The following is a 21,622-nucleotide window of genomic DNA, read 5'->3' as shown; positions in this document are numbered from 1 at the left end:
TCTCCCCAACTTTCATTGACAGTAAAATGAAACACACTGTCTTGTCAGTCGCATAATTCTTGACAGAAAGTCAGCAACATGATGAAAGAAAGCTCCAGCGTGCTGATACTTTCCTGCAAGTGTCCAGAGCAACAGATGACATCATACTCCACTAACAGTCCGTGCTGCTGTTCCACACACGATGGTTCTTGACACAGCAGACAAACCACACATTTTGGAAAACAAGAATCTATTTCTTAATATTTCCATGTTTCAATCTAATGTAGCACAAAACTAGGCAGACTTAACTTAGGATGTTAGAAAATAATGTTTAAAATAACCTACTAATTCTTCCACATATACGCCCAGTGGGTGTGTTTCACATATCACACACAGTCAAAGTTCTATAATTCACACCCAAACCCTAAATCTTGCCACAAAAAAAAAAAAAAGGATAGGCTCTCAGTATGCAGCCCAGGTTATTCAAACTCATGATCCTTCTGCCTCAGCCTCCTCAAAGTTGGGAGTACAGGTGATCACCACTACACCAAGCATGGTTCTGTCAACCTCGAACCCTATACATAGAAAGTGAAAGGACAAATTTATATGAAAACAGTGGCATATTTAGGACATTTAAAATAAGGATATTAAAACATGATTGAAATAACAAAATATCAAACCCAAAGTTTACACCTGTATAGGACAGAACAGGATGAGCCTTGGCAATCTGCAGAAGTACAGGGATGCATACCCTAAGCCTCAAAGGAGGTCACAAAGAGGCCTTGCTACCCTACACCACTCTGAGCTTTATAAAATACAGACTGAGACTCACACCAGAAGGAAAACGCACACACAGCCCCGTCCTAGCCAGGCACTACTTTTGCTTGGCCTACACTATAGCAAGCACCTCCTAAAGCAAGGAGGGCCTAGATCAGGGTCACTCAGACAACAAAATAGGAAAGGGTTTCCTCAAGCTCCCTGAGGTCAGACCTATGGCACCAAATATCCTGGTGCACAAAGTGAAATCAGCATTTAGGGCTGGGCATGCCCTCTGGCTCTGAACATGACTACTGCATGTTGCTAGCACAAACAGGCTACAATTTCTTTTGAATAGAACTCATGTCAAAGTGAAGTTACTAGATACAGAGAGTACAGGAAACCTGCAAATCATTTCCCTCATTCCAAAACTATATGTTATATTCTCATTTTTTTTCTTTCTCCCTCTCTCCCTCCCCACCCCCTGGGTTTCTCTCTAATAGCCCTGGCTATCATGGAACTCACTTTGTAGACCAGGCTGACCTTGAATACACAGAGATCCACCTGCCTCTGCCTCCTGAGTGCTGGGATTAAAGGTGCATGCACCAAATTTATTCTTAAAGACAAACAGTATCTGGGGAACCAGGGAACCAGGAACAAACAAGGAGTTGTTACCTCAGTCTGCCCTGAAGGGGAAGTATGAAGAAAGATTAAGAAAGATTAATAATCCAAACCCGCCGGGTGTTGGTGGCGCACACCTTTAATCCCAGCACTTGGGAGGCAGAGGCAGGTGGATCTCTGTGAGTTCGAGGCCAGCCTGGTCTAGAGAGCGAGTGCCAGGATAGGCCCCAAAGCTATACAGAGAAACCCTGTCTCGAAAAATGAAAACAAAACAAAACAACAACAACAACAACAAAAGAATAATCCAAACCTCATCTCACCTCCATTGTTCCATATTATCTACAAAAATTGTTGAATTTCAGAACTCCTCTGTTCATGTGAATTTCAGGTACCCCCAAGTCCCCTACAACCACCTTTATGAACTGTCCCAATACTTTGGGACTTTGAGGAATCTAACAATCCATGTCCCTAAGTATACTTTGCTCTTGAGACATTCACCACACTGGTTTGTCCAAGCCATGTTCACACTCTTGGATGCTGTTTAACAATCACAACAGCCATGGATTGGCCCCACCCCCACCTCCCAGATGTAGGAAACACAGCCTGAAAGTGTTTGACAGCACACCTAACAATCTCAGTGCACACTGTTGATGAAGCAGCCTCAGCTTGCCTCCATGGCCACTTGATAAGTAACTCGGAAATAAAGAGAGCAGACATCATTTTCCACCTTTAGTCTTTATTTGCCATAAACGATTTGCATAACTCCTCAAACCAATACAAAAGCCCAACAAATAATGTTTTAGTGCTCATGGAAACAAAACCGTAAACATGGTCCAAAGTGCCAGCATCAAAGGCAGCTGGAAACTGTCCTGCAATTCAGTGGCTTGGAGGATTACCAGTCACCATCATACATGTCCTTGGGCTTCCTGGGACAGGATACCCCTCATGTTCCCAACTCAGTGTATCCAGAGTGGGGTGTGTCCCTTACTTCCCCAAAGAGAAAGGTATCAGGTCATTTTCTCACACTCATGCTGAGCACCAGATGAACGGGAAGTTCTGGAGCTAGGTTGATGCCCAGGGCAGTCACACCATTCTCCCAGCATCACCCAGATGACTACTATTGTTAGCATGTAATGTGACATGGGAAGCAGCCTGTCTTGTGGCTAGGAGCTCTGCAGATGCTAATGCCTCTTATCTCACAGGAAAAGGCAGCTTGAGGGAGCCAGCTTGCTGAACGCCAGCTGAACAGTAGCTGCCCTTCAGCTGCAGCATTGTCAGTCTGTGGTCTGAATTTCATCTAGACACACTACGGTCTTATATGCAGCATCCAACTCCTTTCTAAAAACACACACATGACAGCACTCTCTAACAAGAACAAAGCAAGCTCCACATCCAGGTCAGCGGCTCTCTGCATGTCTCCTACACAGAACAAATCCCAGCACAAAGGCTGGGTGCCGGGACCAGCAGAGGGAGCCAGTACCTGTTCCCTGGACACAAAGACTATCAGACACCAGACCTGCCACTGGCTTAAAGGGACTTGTGGCTTAGGTTTACTAATTGTGTGCACTTTTAAGCTCGGTGGGTTTTAGGTTTAGATGCTTCAAGTTTGAGCACAAACCGTTCCAACAAGTGCTCACTGCTCCCTCTTGATGTCCAACAATATATACCAATTCCCTTCTGGTTCTGTAAAGCAAGCATGCTGGTCCCATTGGACACAAAGCCAGTCTACATCCTGAAAGACTTGGAGGTAGTTGGAAGGTAGCTGCAACCCACAGCCGATCTGCCTGACAGGCTCAGTGACACCTGGGTCTGAGAGTTGAAATGAGGTGCTAAAAATCAAAGCAGGACACAGTGACACACCAGAGGTTGCACTTACGAGACAACGAGTGGGCACCTTTGGGCAGGTACTCGAACAGAAGCGAGCCATCGTCACCGAGCACGTCAGCCTTGAGTGACAGCAGACTGTTCTTACTCATGAGTGCTGCACGAAGGTTGGCCACTGCAGTGGCCTGGTGCAGTGCTTCATCCTTCTCTGGGGTGAGGGGTGGGCCCAAGTAGCTGGTTTCTCCTCCTAGGAGGCCCTCATCGATGTGTGCATAGAGCTCTGCTCTCTCACCTCTGCTGTCCGAGCTGCTGGCCTCAGTGACAGTCAGGTCCATATCTAGGGAAGGGGAGGTACACACAGGTCATTTGGGGATATTGCAACTGGGAAATGAAGACAATTAGAATGAAGGCAACGAGCTTCAGTCCAGTCCAGCCCTGTGGACCAGTGTACCTGCACAGAGCAACATACTGTGCTACTGATCCTACCTGCCCAGACCCATGACATGCCACATAGCACAGAAAAATTTACAATCCAATGGGAGCTTCATTCAGAACCAGGATAGAAGGCCACTAACCCTTGGTAAGGGGCCAAAGACCTGAGCCTAGACCCAGCTCTGGAGCTACAGCGTCTCCTCTTCTCAAAGCACAGGGGGCACTCAATGAACATTAGAACTCAAACTATAAAACTCCTAGAAGAAAATCTACATGACTGCAGATTTGGTTGTCAGACACCATAGGCATTAGCAATGAAACATAAACTGGATTTCATCATAATTAAAATCTCGTGCCAGGTATGATGGTACATGCTTGCAGTTCCAACACCTAGGAGAAAGAGGCAAGAAGACCAGGAGCTCAAGGTCATTCTCAACTATACAATGAGTTTGAGACCAGCCTAGGCTATGTGAGGCTCTGTCTCAAAAAATAAGACAAAATACTAAATAAATAAATAAATAAATAAATAAATAAAAGCTGATGTGCTTCAGTGACAGCCCACAGAATGAAGAGTATGTATAAGATACATACATACATACATACATACATACATACATACATATTGGAATAGGGTCTCATGAACCCCATGTTACCCTCTACCTCTCTTTGTAGCCAAGGATAACCTTGAGCTCCTGATCCTCCCAACCTCCATCCCCTAAGTCCTGGCATTACAGTTGTGTGACACCATGCCTTGTTTACCTGGTATGGGGAATTGAACCTAAGACCTATACATAGTAGGTAAGCGCTCTACCACTGAACCATAGCCCACTCCAAAATTACATAGCTGATAAGACATATACCAAGACTATAAAATCTCTTTTAATTCAATAATAAAGATAAATAAAAACACGCAGTAGATCTGATTAGACAGCTATCTAAAGATACAGATGGCCAATAATCTCACAAAAAGATATTCAAACATCTTTGTCATAAGAGAAATACAAACCAAAGACATAGGTCTGGGGGGATGGCTCAGTGGGTTAAAAACACTTCCCATTAAAGCATGCAGTTCTGAGTCTGAATCCCTAGCACTTGGGTAAGAAGTCAGGCATGACTGTGGTAGTGCTTGCCTAGCATACCCAAGGCCCTGCCTTCAAACCGCAGCACTGTAAGAAAAACAAAACCACACTGAGATACAATTTCACACCTATGAGAACAGCATCTATCAAACCAACAGAAAACAAGTATCAATGAAGAGGTGGAGAACCTGAAGCCTTGTCATAACTGAAAACATGAATCATACATACATATTGGAATAGGGTCTGCATCTGGAAGGCTGGCAGTTTCTCAAAGATGACCGGCCCAAGGCTCCCCTAAACCTCTTTCCCAAGAGCACAGGATAGAAAGAGAACACCAGAAGCAAAGAAAATATCAATGTGTCTCTGTGTGCTTAGGGCCTCCTAGACCATGCTTAACAGTAATGATGTCAAACGGAATGCTTAACAGTAATGATGTCAAACGGAAACTGGAGTTCTCTAAGACACGGGGTGGGCTTTAATATCGTCATAAAAAGCTGAAAACCACTCAACTACCTGCAGAAAGCTAGCATGTGCTTCACATGCCCTAGGATTTAAGGAAACTTTTTATTAGATTGTATTCATATTTTTATTTTGTGTGCGTGCTCTGCCGGCATGTGCGTAAGTTCGCCATATGTATGCTTGATGCCCATAGAGGTCAGAAGAGGGCATCAGATCCCTTGGAACTGGAGTAACAGATGGTTGTGAAACCATTATTGGGTGCTAAGAATCAAACCCACGTCCCTGCAAGAGCAACAAGGGCTCTTAGCCACTGAGCCATCCCTTCAGACCAATAGTGCGATTTTTGAGCAACTTAACTCTTAGGAATTTATGTGAATTTTTTTGTTTTTTTGTTTTTTTCTGAGACAGGGTTTCTCTGTGGCTTTGGAGGCTATGCAGGAACTATCTCTTGTAGTCCAGGCTGGACTCGAACTCACAGAGATCCACATGCCTCTACCTCCCAAGTGCTGGGACTAAAGGCGTGCGCCACCACCGCCCGGTGAATTTATGTGAATTTAAAGTATGTTTCTCTCTTGCATCTAACTTGCTGAGCCATGGGCCTGGAAACAAGTGGATGGTGAGACTTGGACAGAAATTCTTGGAATCAGCCTCCAGAGTTATGTCATTTAGCCAACCGTGACAATAAGTTTCACACTCTTCTCAAAACATAGCTCCCAGGTAAACAGATTACCTCCTACAAAGGCTACCAAAATGCTTCTGTGAGCTAAGAGTCAACATAACACACAAGAATCCTTACTAAGATAAGGGCCTGACCAAAGCCGACATGCAACATGACAAGTTACATGACTGAACCCCTCACAATCACTGTCTCAAGTGTTAGAGGCAAATAAATTTGGTGACATTAGGGGGAAAGACTTCAATGGCAATGTTAAAAAATAATCAAATGAATGACAAGACATAGTGATGCATGTCTTCTTTAGTCCTAACACTTGGGAGGCAGCAGCAGGTGGATTTCTGTGAGTTCAAGGCCAGTCAATCAAGAGAGACCTTTACTCAAAAAATTAAAAGAAAACTATGCTGTATGTGGTAGTTCTCATTTGTAATCCCAGCACTTGGGAAGCTGAGGCATGATTGCTGAGAGTTAGAGGCCAGCCTGGACTATAGAGTGAGAGTACCAGGATGACAGGAAAGAGTTACTACACCCAGCTTTTGTAATATTGTTCATAATGACATGTAAATCTACATATCTCAAAATGGGGGGGGCAGATCCAAGGTACTTCCTTTCCTGAAATATTCTCTACCTGTTCCCAAGCTGGCTTTGCCATTGCCTTTGGGGCTTGGGGACCGATTGAGAACACCCACAAGAGAACTGGGTTGATAGTTTCTGTCATATGAATGGATTTGTCAAAACTCAACACTTTGCATGGTTAAAATTAAAATGTGAAAAGCAACAAGGTTTATTCATTAATGGTGGCAGGCAGATGGTATAGGCACTTAGGAAAATTTTTCAAAGATTTTTCTAAGTTTGAGCACATTCCTTCCCATGATCAAGCCTCTCCATGATGGAGTGGTTACTACAGAAAAACAAATACAGGCATCCCTAAAAGAGCCTGACGGTGTTGCAGAAGCTCTGCTTCCAACCACAGTACATGCAGATCTGTGCCTATCATCACCAGACAGACAGACAAAGGGTGCAGTATGCAGACAGTGTTTATGACACTGTAATGAACAAAGTGTAACATTCAGGTAGATGCTGCACAGGTTAGCCACAAAGACAGTAACGCATGTAAGAATTCTCAGCAGAAGGTACTGCTGTACGTTGTTGGATGCCACTGGATAAAATGCTACACAATCTAAATCAACCCAGGGAGACTCCAGAGAGTTCAACTCCTTTTTGGTGCTAAGGGCTGTATTCATCAAATATCAAATAAGCACTGAGGTTTGGCACATTCATAGCGGCTAAACTTCACCTAAAATTGTAAACACACTGAACTCTAATGATAACTTGGAATGGAAAACCTGCTGTCTACCACTTACTTTGAAATAACAACAAACAAAAAATAAGGTGGCATTTCAGGTAAGTATATTTTTTATAATTTATTTATTTTATACATATGAGTGATTGTTTGCATGTATGTATGTGCAACAGGTATGTGCCTAGTATTTTCAAAGGTCAGAGGACGGCATAGAATTCCTTGGAACTTGAGTTAACCATGATCGTGAGCTACCATGTCAGTGCTGGGAACTGAACCTGGGTCCTCTGCAAAAGCATCAAGTTCCTTTAACCACTGAGCCATCTCTCTAACCCTCAAGTGGATGGCATTTAATAGAATAAAAACACAATGTTAACAACTGGGAAATGCAGCAGCAGATATATTCACTATTTCATTTTTTTCAGCTTTTATCATCTTTTTTTGTTTTTGTTTTTTGTTGTTCAAGACAGGGTTTCTCTATGTAGCCCTGGCTATCCTGGAACTCACTCTATAGTTTAGGCTGGCCTCAAACTTAGAGATCCACCTTCCTCTGCCTCCTGAGTGCTGGGATTAAAGACATCCACCACCACCACCTGGTTGCTTTTCTTTCTTTCTTTCTTTCTTTCTTTCTTTCTTTCTTTCTTTCTTTCTTTCTTTCCTTCCTTCCTCCCTCCCTCCCTCCCTCCCTCCCTTCCTTCCTTCCTTCCTTCTGCCTTCTCCTCCTTCCTTCCCTCCCTCCTTCCTCCCACTTTCTCTCTCTCTGGTTTTTTAAGACAGGGTTTCTCTGTGTAACAGACCTGGCTGTCCTGGAACTTGCTTTATATTCTAGGCTGGATTCGAAATCACAGAGATAGCCCTGCTTTGGCCTCCATGCCTGACACTTTTCTTTTCTTTCTTTCTTTCTTTCTTTCTTTCTTTCTTTTTTTTTTTTTTTTTTTTTTGGTTTTTGAGACAGGGTTTCTCTGTGGCTTTGGAAGCTGTCCTGGAACTAGCTCTTGTAGACCAGGCTGGTCTGGAACTCACAGAGATCTGCCTGCTTCTGCCTCCCAAGTGCTGGGATTGAAGGCATGCGCCACCAATGCCCAGCCACCTGGCACTTTTCTTTCCATTTTATTTTATTTTATTTTATTTTATGAGACAGGGTTCTGCTATAAAAGCCAGACCAGCCTCAAACTCAAAAAAAGTCTCCTACCCCAGCCTCTGCAATGTTAGGATTACAGGCGTGTCATCATATTGGCTTCAATATTAATTATGAATAATTTTTCAATAGAACATTAGAGATACAAACAATATTGTTCTAACCATGAACTTTTAAAGATGTCTTTATTTAATGGATATTAAGTGCTCTATCTGCACATACACCTTTAAGCCAGAAGAGGGCATCAGATCCTATTATAGATGGTTGTGAGCCATCATGTGGTTGCTGGGAATTGAACTCAGGAACTCGGGAAGAACGGAGAGAGTTCTTAACCACTGAACCACCTCTCCAGCTCCCCTAACCATAAACGTTACTGCTCTAGTTTATTACATGTGCATTACACCTCAAAAGAGAATAGTAATTTTCACCAAAAAGCTCACCTCTTTTACACATTTGCACATGAGAAAAATGACAACAGCCTGAAATGATGCCAGAGTCTGACCCCCCAATAATCACAGAGCCTGTCATTACGTCACCCTTTGAGGAGGTAAGAGACAGTGAGATAGGCAGACAGTCCCAGGCCATTGTGTAGCCTTAACTGGAATCACAAGGAAGAAGCAGGAGAGTTAAAGAAATGAGAATGGAGGCAGGGCAGGAATGCATGGGCCATGAGCCAAGGGCCACAGAAATCTCTGGGTAGTGGAGAAGACAGGAAACTGGGAACTGCCTGCTGTCTGCTGACCATTGCAAACTCCTGGAGCCTGCAGGTAACTCAAATGTGTCGCTTTAAGCCACAACACATGGTGGCACACTATACAAAGGCTGGGGTCCTGTAAGTGCCAGTTGTGGTTCTTACTGTGCAAACAGTCTAGTAGTATGTCCATACCTCGGTGCCCCACATTCAAGGGAACAGAGTCAGCTCACCAGGAAAGTAAAGTCTTGGCTAGAGGACAGCTGGCTATGGCTGCTTTGAGAACACAGACCTGGCAAAGTGCCCTTGACAGGAAAGTCGGAGGCACAGTGAATCAGTTCTGGGATAGGGGAGATCCCTAGGTTGCTGGTTGAGGGTGCCAGCCACCTCAGTGGACTGCAGTGTTAGCAGCTTTATACATTCCTGCTACCTATTTATTGTTGAAGGTTGTCTTTAGGATCTAATAGCCGTTACTATCTTAAGAATGGCTATGGCCACTTGGAAGTGACCCGCAAGACTGGGCTTGAGTGCTGGGGAGGACCATCAGATCCCCATTGGAGATCTCAGCCACTCCTGTTTGAACTTCTCTGTCAGACAAGTTATTTCTTTATGTGATCTTTGGACTCAAAGAAGGCTAGAGCACACAATGTGTGAAAGGTTAGTGATCTCTGTGGTCATTATCCATGCTGCAATGGAAATCTCTGGTGATGTGACTCTTTTAGGGTCACTCATGCTACTACTGTAAGTAACCCTTCCCCATGCTTTATAAGTAAACCCAGTAAAGTCATTGGTTCACCAAGTTGGGCTTTGATAGAATGGTTTCTTTGGCTTGTTCTTGATACCCTATTTAGAGTAAGTATGTATTTGTTACAACTCTCCATGAAGAGTTCACCCAACAATGTTTGACTCTCAGATTTTGTGTTTGCCTATTTTGTTTTTTTCTTTTTCAAGACAGGGTTTTTTTGTGTAGCTTTGGAGCCTGTCCTGGTACTCGCTCTGTAGACTAGGCTGGCTTCAAACTCACATAGCTCTGCCTGCCTCTACCTCCCTACTGCTGGGTTTAAAGGTGTGCACTACCATCGACTGACCCAAAAGATTTGTTTACTTATGTATTTTATGTAAATGAGCGCTCTATTTGCATGTATGCCTGCATAACAGAAGAAAGCATCAGACATAAGAGGTGTCAGATGCCATTTTAGATGGTTGTGAGCTGCCATGTGGTTGCTGGGAATTGAACTCAGGACCTTTGGAAGAGCTGCCAATGCTCTTAACCGCTGAGCCATCTCTCCAGTTCCTCGGGATTTATTTATTTTGATTTTAGGTTATGGGTTTATTTTACAGTATGAGTTTTGCCTACATGTAAGGACATGATGTACACTCAGTGCCTGTGGAGGCCAGAAGAGGGTATTTTATGCCATGAAACTGGAGGTACAGGCAGTTGTACCTTGTGGGTACTGGGAACCAAACCTGGGTCTTCTCCAAGAACAAAAAGTGCTTTTAAACACTAAGCCATCTCTCCAGTTTACAGATACTCAGTTTAAAAAATGACTTTCATTATCTTTTGTCACTTTAGTTTATCTTACGGAAGTAAGGCTCAACTCTGGGACCTCTGCCACTGAACCACACAGCCTAATCCTTAAAGTCCTTGAAGAAAGCCTGGCATAAAAGTCTTCAAATGAGCACATGAAATAATACCAGACATAGTGGGTTCAAGCCTGCAATCCCAGCACTCAGGAGGCTGAGGCAGGACATTCAAGGCCAGCTGGAGTTGCACAGTAACACCTTGTGTGTGTGCATGTCTCTCTCTCTCTCTCTCTCTCTCTCTCTCTCTCTCTCTCTCTCTCCCTCTCTCTCTCTATCTATCTATCTACATATATATTCATTCCTCTTTCTATAAATTCCTATTTAAGAATGTATCAAGAGTCTAGGAGCAGAAAAGATGGCTCACTGTTAAGAGTACTGGCTTAGGGGCTGGAGAGGTAGCTCATCAGTTAACAGCACTGGATATTCTTGCAGAGGACCTGGGTTCAAGTTCAGCACCCACATAGCAGCTCACAACTGTCTGTAACTTAAGTTCCAGCGTATCCAACACCCTCATGCAGGAAAAACAACAATGCACATAAAATAAAAACAATCATTAATAGTACAAGTAAATAAACTCATTAGGTGTAAGTTTATAAATTGCTTTCTCATTTATATACCTGTTTTAATCTGAATTATTACAGATTTTGGAACCTTGAAAAAAAGAAATTCCGTCAGCCTGAATATTTTAACATAAGTAAGTTCCTCGATTTGTATGAGGCATGCTGCTATGAGACGCAGCATCACTGGCTAGTCTGGGCCAGCTCACTAGGCTCCAGCATCGGCACAGCACTATTGTGGCATAGTCTATGGATGCTAGAAAAAGAGGATAAAACTTAAGGCTCAAGAAAGGACCCAACCAGGGGCCTCATAGGAGAGTGGCAAAAAGAACAACTCCATGCATACTCCAGATGTGGAGGTTTGGTTGTGAAGATCTCACAGGAGCTGCTGGAGGAGAAACTAGGTCCTGGGAGTAACTTGAAGGCAGTGTCTCTCTGTAGGAACCTGACAATGATGCTTCTTCGCTTGGAGTACAACATGGTGATCAAACTATAGATCTGTATAACACTAGGAAATAAACCACTGGCAGGCACCACCATAAGCCCTCACCTTTAACCCCAGCTCTTGAGGTGTGGAGGCAGGAAAGCTATAAAATCAATGCCAGCCTGGGCTACAGAGTGAGATACCCTAGTGAAACAAAGTAAAATAAACAATAAATATTACCATAGACAAGGGCAACTCAATTCAAAGGAGACTGTTCCACTAACTGGGCATCCTACCAGAATCTGCCTTCTTTGCAACAAACCAGAAAGATCCCTGCAGAGTCTGGGGGTGCCAGTGCTCTGCCTACTGTCACCTTAACATGCGGCTTTCTGGGTTCCCAGAAGCATATCCCTCCATACAGCTGTCTGTTCATTCCTCAGCCCAGGTGACTACACCAGACCAGGAGGCACTACCTGGACTTTTCTGGTGGGAACCATAGACCATCAACTCTGCCCAGGTACCACAGGGTGACTACTCACCTCGCCTCCTCATCTCAAAGAATGTTTAGACTGGTCTATGTCCATAGAAACCCTTTTGAGTTCACCATCTGTAAATCCAACATTTTTAAAAACACCATGACAATGCAAAGCAATTCCATCAGAGCTCAGCCTGCAGAGGGAAGGACAATGAAACCCTTCAGGATCACAAGGAGGCTCTGACAGAGTACTGCTCAGAGGTGCAAAAGGGAAGGTCGTGGGCCTGAGTCCAGCAGCCCCTCCCCATAAGATGAAAAGTCACTTTGTATGCACTGGGTCTGTAAGAATGTGACTGAGCTCTGGAGTTCAGCCTGTCATAAGCACCGCCGAATGCCAGGACATCTCTTCCCACAACACCCCAAGTTTCTGACCTATGCTTGCACTCGCCTCTTGTTCCCGCCTACTTCTCTATTTTGTGGCATGACAAGAAGGGGTAATAAACTCTCCCACTTCAGCGCCAGGTCTTCATTTCAACAAAGCCATCCAAAAGAGGGCAGTTTTGCCTGTGTGGTTGCCAGCTGCCACGCTAAACACAGTGCAACATGCTCCAATCAGAGCTGCTTTCTGTCAGTCATATCGGGAGGAAAACCACACAGGTGAGACGAAGCCCAGAGCAGTGCCATGGGATGTGGAGTGTGGGGGGACTGAAGCAGATGGTGTCACCTTTTCCCTCAGAGCCATGCTAATCTCTTTGCTCAAAGCCACACCGAGCACAGACAATTTTCTTCACAAAGATGATCAGTTCTGAAGGGAAATGGAGGAGGAGTGGAAGGAGGGGAAACAGTGGTCAGGACGAAATGTACAAGAGAAGAATTTAAAAAAAAAATGATGATGATCAAATTTGTTACATTGTCTAAACTACATCATGAAAAGGTAACCTTACCAATAGTGTGATGTCCAAGGCCCAGCCAGCACCAGAACTAGAGTGCTTGCAATACTCTGCACAGCCATGGCAGATCATCAAACCAGTATATGGGCAAAAGATAAGCTCACATGGTTTTTAGTTCCTGTTACGTTCTCTCAGCTATGTTGTGTGGACCAGGATGGCTATGATGGTCTAGGAGGCTTTGAACCCCTAACTCCAGTTCCCATTCACTGCCAGGGATGACCTGGGAAGGGAAATGTAGGCTGTATGTGATCCAGAGAAGAACGAAAAGAACTCATCCTGAAAGCCCATGCCGTCCATCACCCAAGCAGGGAGGTGCCACAGAGTATGGTCAACACCGAATGCCACAGACTCCCCATCTTCAGCTGGAACTGCACTGAGATCCTGATGTATCCTTAAAAATTCCAACATGCAGAGGTTCAATCTTCTTAAAGTCCAGTACATTAACTCAACAAAACCTTTAACTTTAAAATAGCTTACATTTTGATGCTTGCTGTATATTTTAGGAATGTGTGTGGCTGGGGGGCCCTAGAATGTTTCTTCACCATCCCTGAGCTTGTCAGACACAATTTCACCTCACAGAAGCATCCCTAACTGCCCTGCAGATGGATCAGGGGAGGCTTTAGAGAGAGATGGAAGGTCCTCAGCCAGAAGGCTTGCCTGTGTCCATCACATGGACATGCACAACTAATGTGCTTATTGAATGCTATTTCCACCAGCTATCACTGGGTTATAATGCATTTGACTTTTTGTTTAGAAAATCACTTGTAAAAGTTGAGTGGTCTCAGGGGCCACCAGGAGCTGAGATGGAGACACAGAGAGGACAAGTGGCGAGGACCAGGTTTCACATCTGAGCAACTGCTCAGAAAGCCCCAATGGCACCTGACATGTCTACCTGATGGGTGCCTTTAAGAAGAGCCTTTTCCCCTATAAATAATATATCAATCTCTTATTCTTTAATGAAAACAAACTGACCTCCATCAAGTGTCATGATTCATGTTTCCTAATCAATCTGAGAACCAGAGTGGCAGAGGCTCAACGAATGACACACTACCATGACATGCAGGAAGCATCCCACGCTCCAGCCTACACCTCACATCCTTATCTCAGCCTTCAGAATCCCCAAGCAAAAGCAGTTCACAGTTGCCTTGGCAACCCAAGGATTTAGGACTAAGAAAGTATACAGCCAAAATCACTTGTTGGATTCCGAAAACACCTTCTGCTCGATGACTGCATTTGAAACCTCCAGCCCACAGGCTCTGGGATTGTTCCACTTACTAATTTACCATTGACTCCCATGGGATAAATGCCCCAGTATTGTCACCTACAGAAAAACTAATTGGGCACACACATATATTCTGAGACAAGTGGAAGATGGCCTCCAACATCTGTGAGCCTCAAAATGTGCCCCAAAAGTCTCAGCATTCAGCAGGTTTGGGTCAGAACTGATGAAAGATTATTAGCAAATCCAGGAACCAGACATCACACCAGCCATGCCCATTGCTTGGAGAGCCTCTCCACAGGAACAACTATCAGGAAATGACTGATACTCTTCTGATTCAGTTCAGTCCACCCCTAGGGAGCACGGGGCTGCTTGGAGACAAGTGCACATGTCAGGAGATATTTGTGGCTGTCACAACTGTGTCAAATGCCACTGATACCTTGTGGGCACAGACCTCCCATCCCCAGGACACCAGCACAGAGAATGACTCAGCCCAAGGTGGAGCAACGCTGAGAGAACCAACTTTTACAAACATGCCAAAATCTGGCTCTGGCTCCGTGTTTGGTGGCTCAGTGTTGGAAACACAGGGCAATGAGCCCTTTAAAAATAAAACTGAAGTGTGTGGAGAGAGATGGTCAGTGGTTAAGGGCACTTGTTGCTCTTGTAAAGGACCCAGGTTTAATTCTCAGTGTTCATGTGATGGTTCACAACAATCAGCTAACTCTAGTTCCAGGGTGTATGATAGCCGCTGCCGACCTCCACTAGCACCAAGCACACACATGACACACATACGTAAGTGCAGGCAAAACATTCATACAAAATAAGCAAATCTAAAAACTTTCTTTTTTTAAGTTCTGGAGATGGATAATAGTACAACGTGAATATATCTAATGCCAGTAAACTGCTCAGTTAAAAATGTTTACAAGGCAGAGGGGGCTAAAGAGATGGCTCAGCAGTTAAGAGTATACTGTTCTTGCAGAAGACACAAGTTTGACTCCCAACATCCACGTTGGGAAGCTCACATTTACTTCTGGCCCCTGTGGGTACCTGGAGTCATGTGCACATATAATCCCAACTCATTGCATACACTTGTGATTAAGATTTAAAAAATAATAAAAGTTTTAAAAATGTAAGTATGTGGGTGCTGGTGTATGCCCATGAGTACAGGTGCCTATGGAGGCCAGAGGTATCAGACCTCTCTGAAGCTAGAGTTACAGGCAGTTGGGAGCCACCAGACATGGGTGCTGGGGATTGAACTTGGGTCCTCAGCAGGAGTAGTACATGCCTGTGACCACTGAGCCACAAGACACATTTACCCCTCACTGTGAAGCTGTTTTCAGTTACCAACATCCCAGTTTGAGGCAGCAAGAAACTGAAGACCAAACACTACGAGAGCCAAGCAGAGGTCTGGGGTGGGGAATAGAGCTGAGAAACACTCTAGTGACTTTCCAGGTGGCCCTGACAGTACCAAGGAAAGGTGTGATAAATGGAAAAGCAGACAACTCAAAATGATGACCTTTCCCAACTGTCTCCCTACTCTTTCAACTACAGACCCTGTAGCTTGTCTTACTTGTTTCATGGAAGCCGCACTCAGGCAACCTCTCCATACTGGAGCTGTATCGATGGGATAGACATACCAGGGCTGTTAAGGACCCAAAGTCATCTTAGCCTTTGTTACACGTAGGTCATATTTCCTGCAGTCATACTAATTTACTGTGATAGGAGGCAACCACGGGAAACCAGTAGTGTGAGCGTGGGAATGTGCCATGTCACCAACAGCATGACCTGGGCCACAGTCAACACAGTGACTTGGCCACCTGCACCCAGCCTGTCACAAGAAAGGCTTACTTGAGTCTCGACTGCTGAAAGGCCATCCCGATGTTGGCAGGAATGAGGGTACTGGGGAGCCAGCCCGGCTGTCCTCTTCTACCTGCTGCGTGATATGTCGGACAGTCTCTTTGTTTTTCCGATTCTTCCTCCGGCCTGTGGGCTGCCAGCCATCCCCAGCACCCTGCTCTGATAAAGAGTTCTGTATTGCAGTGTCCTTAGAGGATGGAAGCTCACTCCCTCCATAATGTGATGGCGAAACCTGTTCTTCCTTGATGTGCAGAGACCCATAGCCTACATCTCCAGGCCACAAAGCCTGTGAAGAAATATCATCAGGGCCATCGGCCTTAGGTTCCTGGTCCTCCTTCCCATAGCTGCTCCCTCCTTCATGACAGCTAGCAATGGCAGAGTCTCCAGAAGAATTGGCAGGACTTGTTCTCCGAGCCAGCCATGGGGAGATGCTCCTTCCAGCCATCACAGCTGAGATCAGTGCCTCTGTGCTGTTGCTGGCTGGGGTGCCAATCTCAAACTCAGAGAGTTCATCTGAGGCATCTGACTTGATACTGATGTCCAGTGCAGCCTTGATGAAATCATGGCAGGCCTGCACGATGTCAGTCATCTGTAGGAAGCTGGCAGCTGACATCACCTCAATAACATTCCTGCTGGTGAGAGCCAGGTGGGCAGAGTACATGAAGTCAATAATGGCCTTGAAGCCCTGGGCTGTGACAATGTCCAAGTGAGTTACTGTGGCCTGGTCAGATGTCTTCTGTACCTGACAGTACAGTGTCTTGAAGTAGCGGCTGCTCCCAAGCAAGACGTTCTTGTGTGCCTTGAAGACCTTGCCCTCCACCACGACACATACATCACACAGGACTCCGTGCTGCCTCTGCTCATTGAGCTCCCGAAGCAGGTGCCGGTAGTGAGAAGTGATTTCCATATCTTCCTTTCGGTTGTTCATCTGGGAGTCTTGCTGCTGTGTCTTCTATAGACTCTGTGGGAGGAAGAGGAAAGCAGTTACTCATACATGAAACACATCTGCTATGGAATGAGTCCAGGTAGATGGCAGAAAAGTTCACGCAAAGGGTCATCATCCCTCCAGCACACAGGCTGCCAAGCTGGAACAGAGTGAAAGAAGTAGGGACAAATACTGACAACAGAGCCCAACACTCAGGCCCTGCAGTACAAATGTGCTAAGGAGGTCTGAGGTCATGACCCACTCAGACAGCAAATGGCAGGTGGACATCAGACCCATCCCTGGGCAAGATGTCTGAAGCACCTCTAAAACAGTAATAGACTTGAGGTTTTAGACAGAAGTCTATATACAACAGCTAACATACTCAGACAAAATACTGAACATCAGTAGACAAAGCTATTTTCTCACCCAAAAGTGAAAAGTTAGGTTAAACAACCTAGCCTGCAGTCTTCACTCCTCACATTTTAAGAAACATCATTCATATGTATGTATATATGTGTGTGTGTGTATGTATGTATGTATGTGTATGTATGTATGTATGTGTATGTATGTATGTATGCATGTATGTGTATGCATGTATGTATGTATGTATGTGTGTGTGTATGTATGTATGTATGTGTGTATGTATGTATGTGTGTATGTGTGTGTGTGTGTATGTATGTATGTATGTATGTATGTGTGTGTGTATGTATGTATGTGTGTATGTGTGTGTGTATGTATGCATGCATGTGTGTGTATGTATGTATGTATGTGTGTGTATGTATGTATGTGTATATGTGTGTATGTGTGTGTATGTATGTATGTGTATATGTGTGTATGTGTGTGTATGTATGTATGTATGTATGTGTGTGTATGTATGTATGTGTATATGTGTGTATGTGTGTGTGTGTATGTATGTGTATGTATGTGTGTGTGTATGTATGTATGTATGTATGTATGTGTGTGTGTATGTATGTGTATGTATGTCTGTGTGTGTATGTATGTATGTATGTATGTATGTGTGTGTGTATGTATGTATGTGTATATGTGTGTATGTGTGTGTGTATGTATGCATGCATGCATGTGTGTGTATGTATGTATGTATGTGTGTGTGTGTATGTATGTGTGTGTGTGTATGTATGTATGTATGTATGTGTGTGTGTGTGTATGTGTGTGTGTATGTATGTATGTATGTGTGTGTGTGTGTGTGTATGTATGTGTGTGTGTGTGTGTGTGTATGTATGTATGTGTGTGTGTGTATATAAAGAGGAAGTGGTCGGAGAGAGTGGGAGGAGAGGAGGGAGGGAAACTGTGGTTAAGATGTAAAATAAGTAAATAAATTTAATTAACACACACATATTAAAAGAGTACACTGTTGGGAGCTGTGTGGCCTAGTTTCGAACCAGTATATGTGTGCTTGCCCCATGGGTCTCCAGAGAGGCAAAGCCCACGGGACAGTCTCACTCAGCAAGGACCAGTGAACTTTGGGATAGCACAGAATACTGCTGGGACCACATAGTTTGCACTCTCTTTTCTCTCTTGTAATATTGGTGATTCTCTTGGTGGTTTTAGTGTCATTTTTGTCAATCATGCACGGGACAGATGTGATCATTCCTGGAAGCCCCTTTTTTTCTTGAATATTTTCCCTAAAATTCTTTGGGAACTGATGCTTCTCAGATTTCTTGTCAGGGGATGTCAGCTGTCCCTTTAGACCCAGGAGCTGTTCTGATTCAGTGCTGACAGGATCAGAGGCAGACCACCCTATTTCTGTAAATATGTTTTGAACAGCAGTATTCTTGGAAATGTGTGCCTATGTCAATCACCTTTTAGTTTTGTAAGGACAGAATGCACCTGGCTTGATATTTTGCTAGCAAAATGGTAAATGTTGGTTTTGATTTAAAGATATTTTGATGTAAAAGTTGGAAAAAAACATTTGACTGTTTTTTGCTAGAGGTTAACGTTGGAGGATGGGAAAAACTTGCTTGTTAGTATGAAAAAACAAGCTTGTTTTTAATGTATAAATAAAGAGGGCTGGACTTATTCTGGGCCAGCCACTTTTGTGAAACTCATCTGGTGGTCAAACAATTCATTTCTTTGCTCTTCCCTGTCTCAGGACCTGTACCCAGGCTGTGGAGGGACCATGGCTGTAACCCTTTAATCACAGCACTTGGGAGGCAGAGGCAGGTGGATCTCTGTGAGTCTGAGGCCAGATTGGTCTATGGTCTACAGAGTTAGTTCCACAAAAGCCAAGCCCACACAAAGATACCCTGTCTCAAAACAAACAAACAAAAGAACACACACACACACACACACACAGGAATTCACAACAGATACAACCTTAGACCTGAAAATTTCTAAACTTCTGAATTTGTACAACTTACAGAGGTTCTGCTTAGGGTTGCTCATTGTTCAACAGGGCTGGACTTGACCACAGCTCAGCTCCCCAGGGGCTTCCAGTGTTAGATTCTCCTAGTTAATGCCCCACCAAAGACCCATACCAAGAACCAAAGAACACCTGGTGATGAGTCACCTGACTCGGTCACTTTTACCTCCTGCCATCTTACACTGGTTGTGGCTGCTGTAACCCAGGCTGCAGACAAGGCAGTGTGCACAGAAATCTGTACCCTCATGCAATACTGGGGGCTGAAGTCTGTGTATAAAAATCAACAAGCCCCTGTCGCCTTACTTCCAGCCTTGATGTTCCGTGGCTTGTGACATCATCCCATCTCTATTTGTTTGCTGTGTCCAAATTTCCTTTTTTTTTTTTTTTTTTGTAAAGACACCCCTCCTACTGAGACCCCCACGGTTACATTCTGAAGTATTGGGGGGTGGTCAAAACTTTGACACCTGAATTATTTGGGGATAGATCCAACCCCTAAGACTGCCTGGAAAGGGTAGAGCCATGACACAACATCACGGTTGTGCTCACTTGAAATGACAAAATGCCCTTCATAGAAGGCAGTTACACTAGATGGAACCCTTCCTTCAGGAGCTTTCTTATGGATCCCCATGTTGCCCCTTTGGGCAGGACAGAAACTTAGTCACTTTTTTCTCTTTTCTTTCTGGTGACATTGGAGATGCACCCCAGGGCCTCATGTATGCTAGGGAAACATTTTATCACTGAGCTATATATAACCACAGCTCTTTCTTTTCCTTCTAAATATAGAACAATTCACAAATTTGTAGATAATCCTTGTGCAGAGACCATACTAATTTTCTCTGTATCACTCTAATGTTGCTAAAGCAAGCACTCTAGCCCTTGTTCTGTTTTTTTTTTTTCTATCATATATTACATCTCAACCACAGTTTCCCCTCCCTCCTCCCCTCTCCCCCAGATATACTTTTTGTTTCTCTTCAGAAAAGAGCAGGTTTTCCAGGGATATGAACCAAACATCACATAACAAATTACAAGATTAAGCATAAACTCTCATATCAAGGCTGAATGAAGGAACCCAGTAGGAGGAAAAGGGTTCTAAAAACAGGCAAAAGAATCAGAGACAATCCCCATCCCACTGTTAGGAGTCCCAAGAACACCAAGCTACACAACCATAACATATATGCAGAGGCTGCTATGAGCCCCTACGACCCCTGCTTAGTTGATTTTGTGGGTTGTGTTCTTATGGTGTCCTTGAGCCCTCTGAATCCTACAATCCTTCATGCCCCCTCCTGCATGATTCCCCTGAGCTCCACCTAATGTTTAGCTACGGGTCTCTGCATCTGCTCCTGTCAATTGCTTGATGAAGTCTTTCTGATAACCACTGGGCTAGGCTATGGTCTATGAGTATATAGCAAAATATCAATAAGAATCATTTCGTGGGGCTGGAGAGGTGGCTTAGAGGTTAAGAGCACTGACTGCTCTTCCAGAGGTCCAGAGTTCAATTCCCAGCAACCACATGGTGGCTCACAACCATCCCTTATGAGATCTAGTGCCCTCTTCTGGTGTGCAGTTATATATGGAAGCAGAATGAAGAATCATTTCGTTGACTTTTTTTTTTTTTTTTTTTTTTGCCAGTCGTGTTTGGTTCTATCCTAGGTGTCTGAGCTATGCAGCCTCTGGTTCCTGGCCATCCAGGCAGTGTCAGGTGTGGGCTCCCTCTCATGGCATGGTCCTCAAGTTGGACCAGTCATTGGTTGGCCACTCCCACAAGTTCTGTGCCACCATTACCCCAGCACATCTTGCAAACAGGACAAATTGTAGGTTGAAGGTTTTGTGGCTGGGTTGATGTCCCAGTCCCACCACCAGAAGCCTTGCCTAGTTACAGAAGATGGCCAGTTCAGGATCTGTATCACCCGTTACTAGGAGTCTTTACTAGGGTCACCCTCATATATTCCAGGAAGTTTCCATTGTATTGGGGGGGCCTGAAATGCCCCTCAATTTCAGTAGTCTCTCCCAGTCCTCTGTCCCTCCACCCCACTTCCTCTCCCGCACCTGATCCCTCCTGTTCTGATCTTTGCTATTTCCCCTATGCACCAACATCCCAGGTTTAGTCCTTTACTTCTCTGCATCTGTGGACTGTAGCATGACCACCCTTTAATGACAGGTAATGCGTGGTGGTGGTGGTGCTTACTCTTCGTTTTTGTTTTGGGGGTTTTTTGTTTGTTTGTTTTTCTGGTTTTTCAAGACAGGGTTTCTCTGTATTGTTTTGGAGCCTGTCCTGGAACTCGATCCGTAGACCAGACTG

The 21,622-nt window shown here is 44.4% G+C and overlaps 1 protein-coding gene and 1 non-coding gene across 2 annotated transcripts; both read right to left on the bottom strand.

Moving 5' to 3' along the window:
- Nucleotides 1-2,091: 2,091 nt before the first annotated feature.
- Nucleotides 2,092-16,977, bottom strand: Zbtb46 (zinc finger and BTB domain containing 46). The gene is made up of 2 exons (XM_035446098.1): nt 16,010-16,977; nt 2,092-3,517 (listed from the first exon to the last, which is right to left on the bottom strand). The coding sequence occupies exons 1-2, from the start codon at nt 16,944-16,946 to the stop codon at nt 3,186-3,188; spliced, it is 1,269 nt and encodes a 422-aa protein (XP_035301989.1). The 5' UTR covers nt 16,947-16,977; the 3' UTR covers nt 2,092-3,185.
- A 3,119-nt stretch (nt 16,978-20,096) lies between these two features.
- Nucleotides 20,097-20,202, bottom strand: LOC113836254. Its single transcript, XR_003486276.1, has one exon. It is a non-coding gene; the product is annotated as a U6 spliceosomal RNA (small nuclear RNA).
- Nucleotides 20,203-21,622: the final 1,420 nt, after the last annotated feature.

This window comes from Cricetulus griseus, chromosome 6 (genome assembly GCF_003668045.3).
Source record: "Cricetulus griseus strain 17A/GY chromosome 6, alternate assembly CriGri-PICRH-1.0, whole genome shotgun sequence".
NCBI lineage: Eukaryota > Metazoa > Chordata > Mammalia > Rodentia > Cricetidae > Cricetulus > Cricetulus griseus.
This window is presented reverse-complemented; position numbering and strand designations above follow the sequence as displayed.

Excerpts from the sequence above, each read along its gene's own strand:
- Zbtb46 (XM_035446098.1), bottom strand. The coding sequence starts at position 16,946 with ATGAACAACCGAAAGGAAGATATGGAAATCACTTCTCACTACCGGCAC. Across the intron at positions 3,518-16,009 it reads TTTCAGCAGTCGAGACTCAA|ATATGGACCTGACTGTCACT; the intron begins GTAAGCCTTTCT and ends CCCCTTCCCTAG.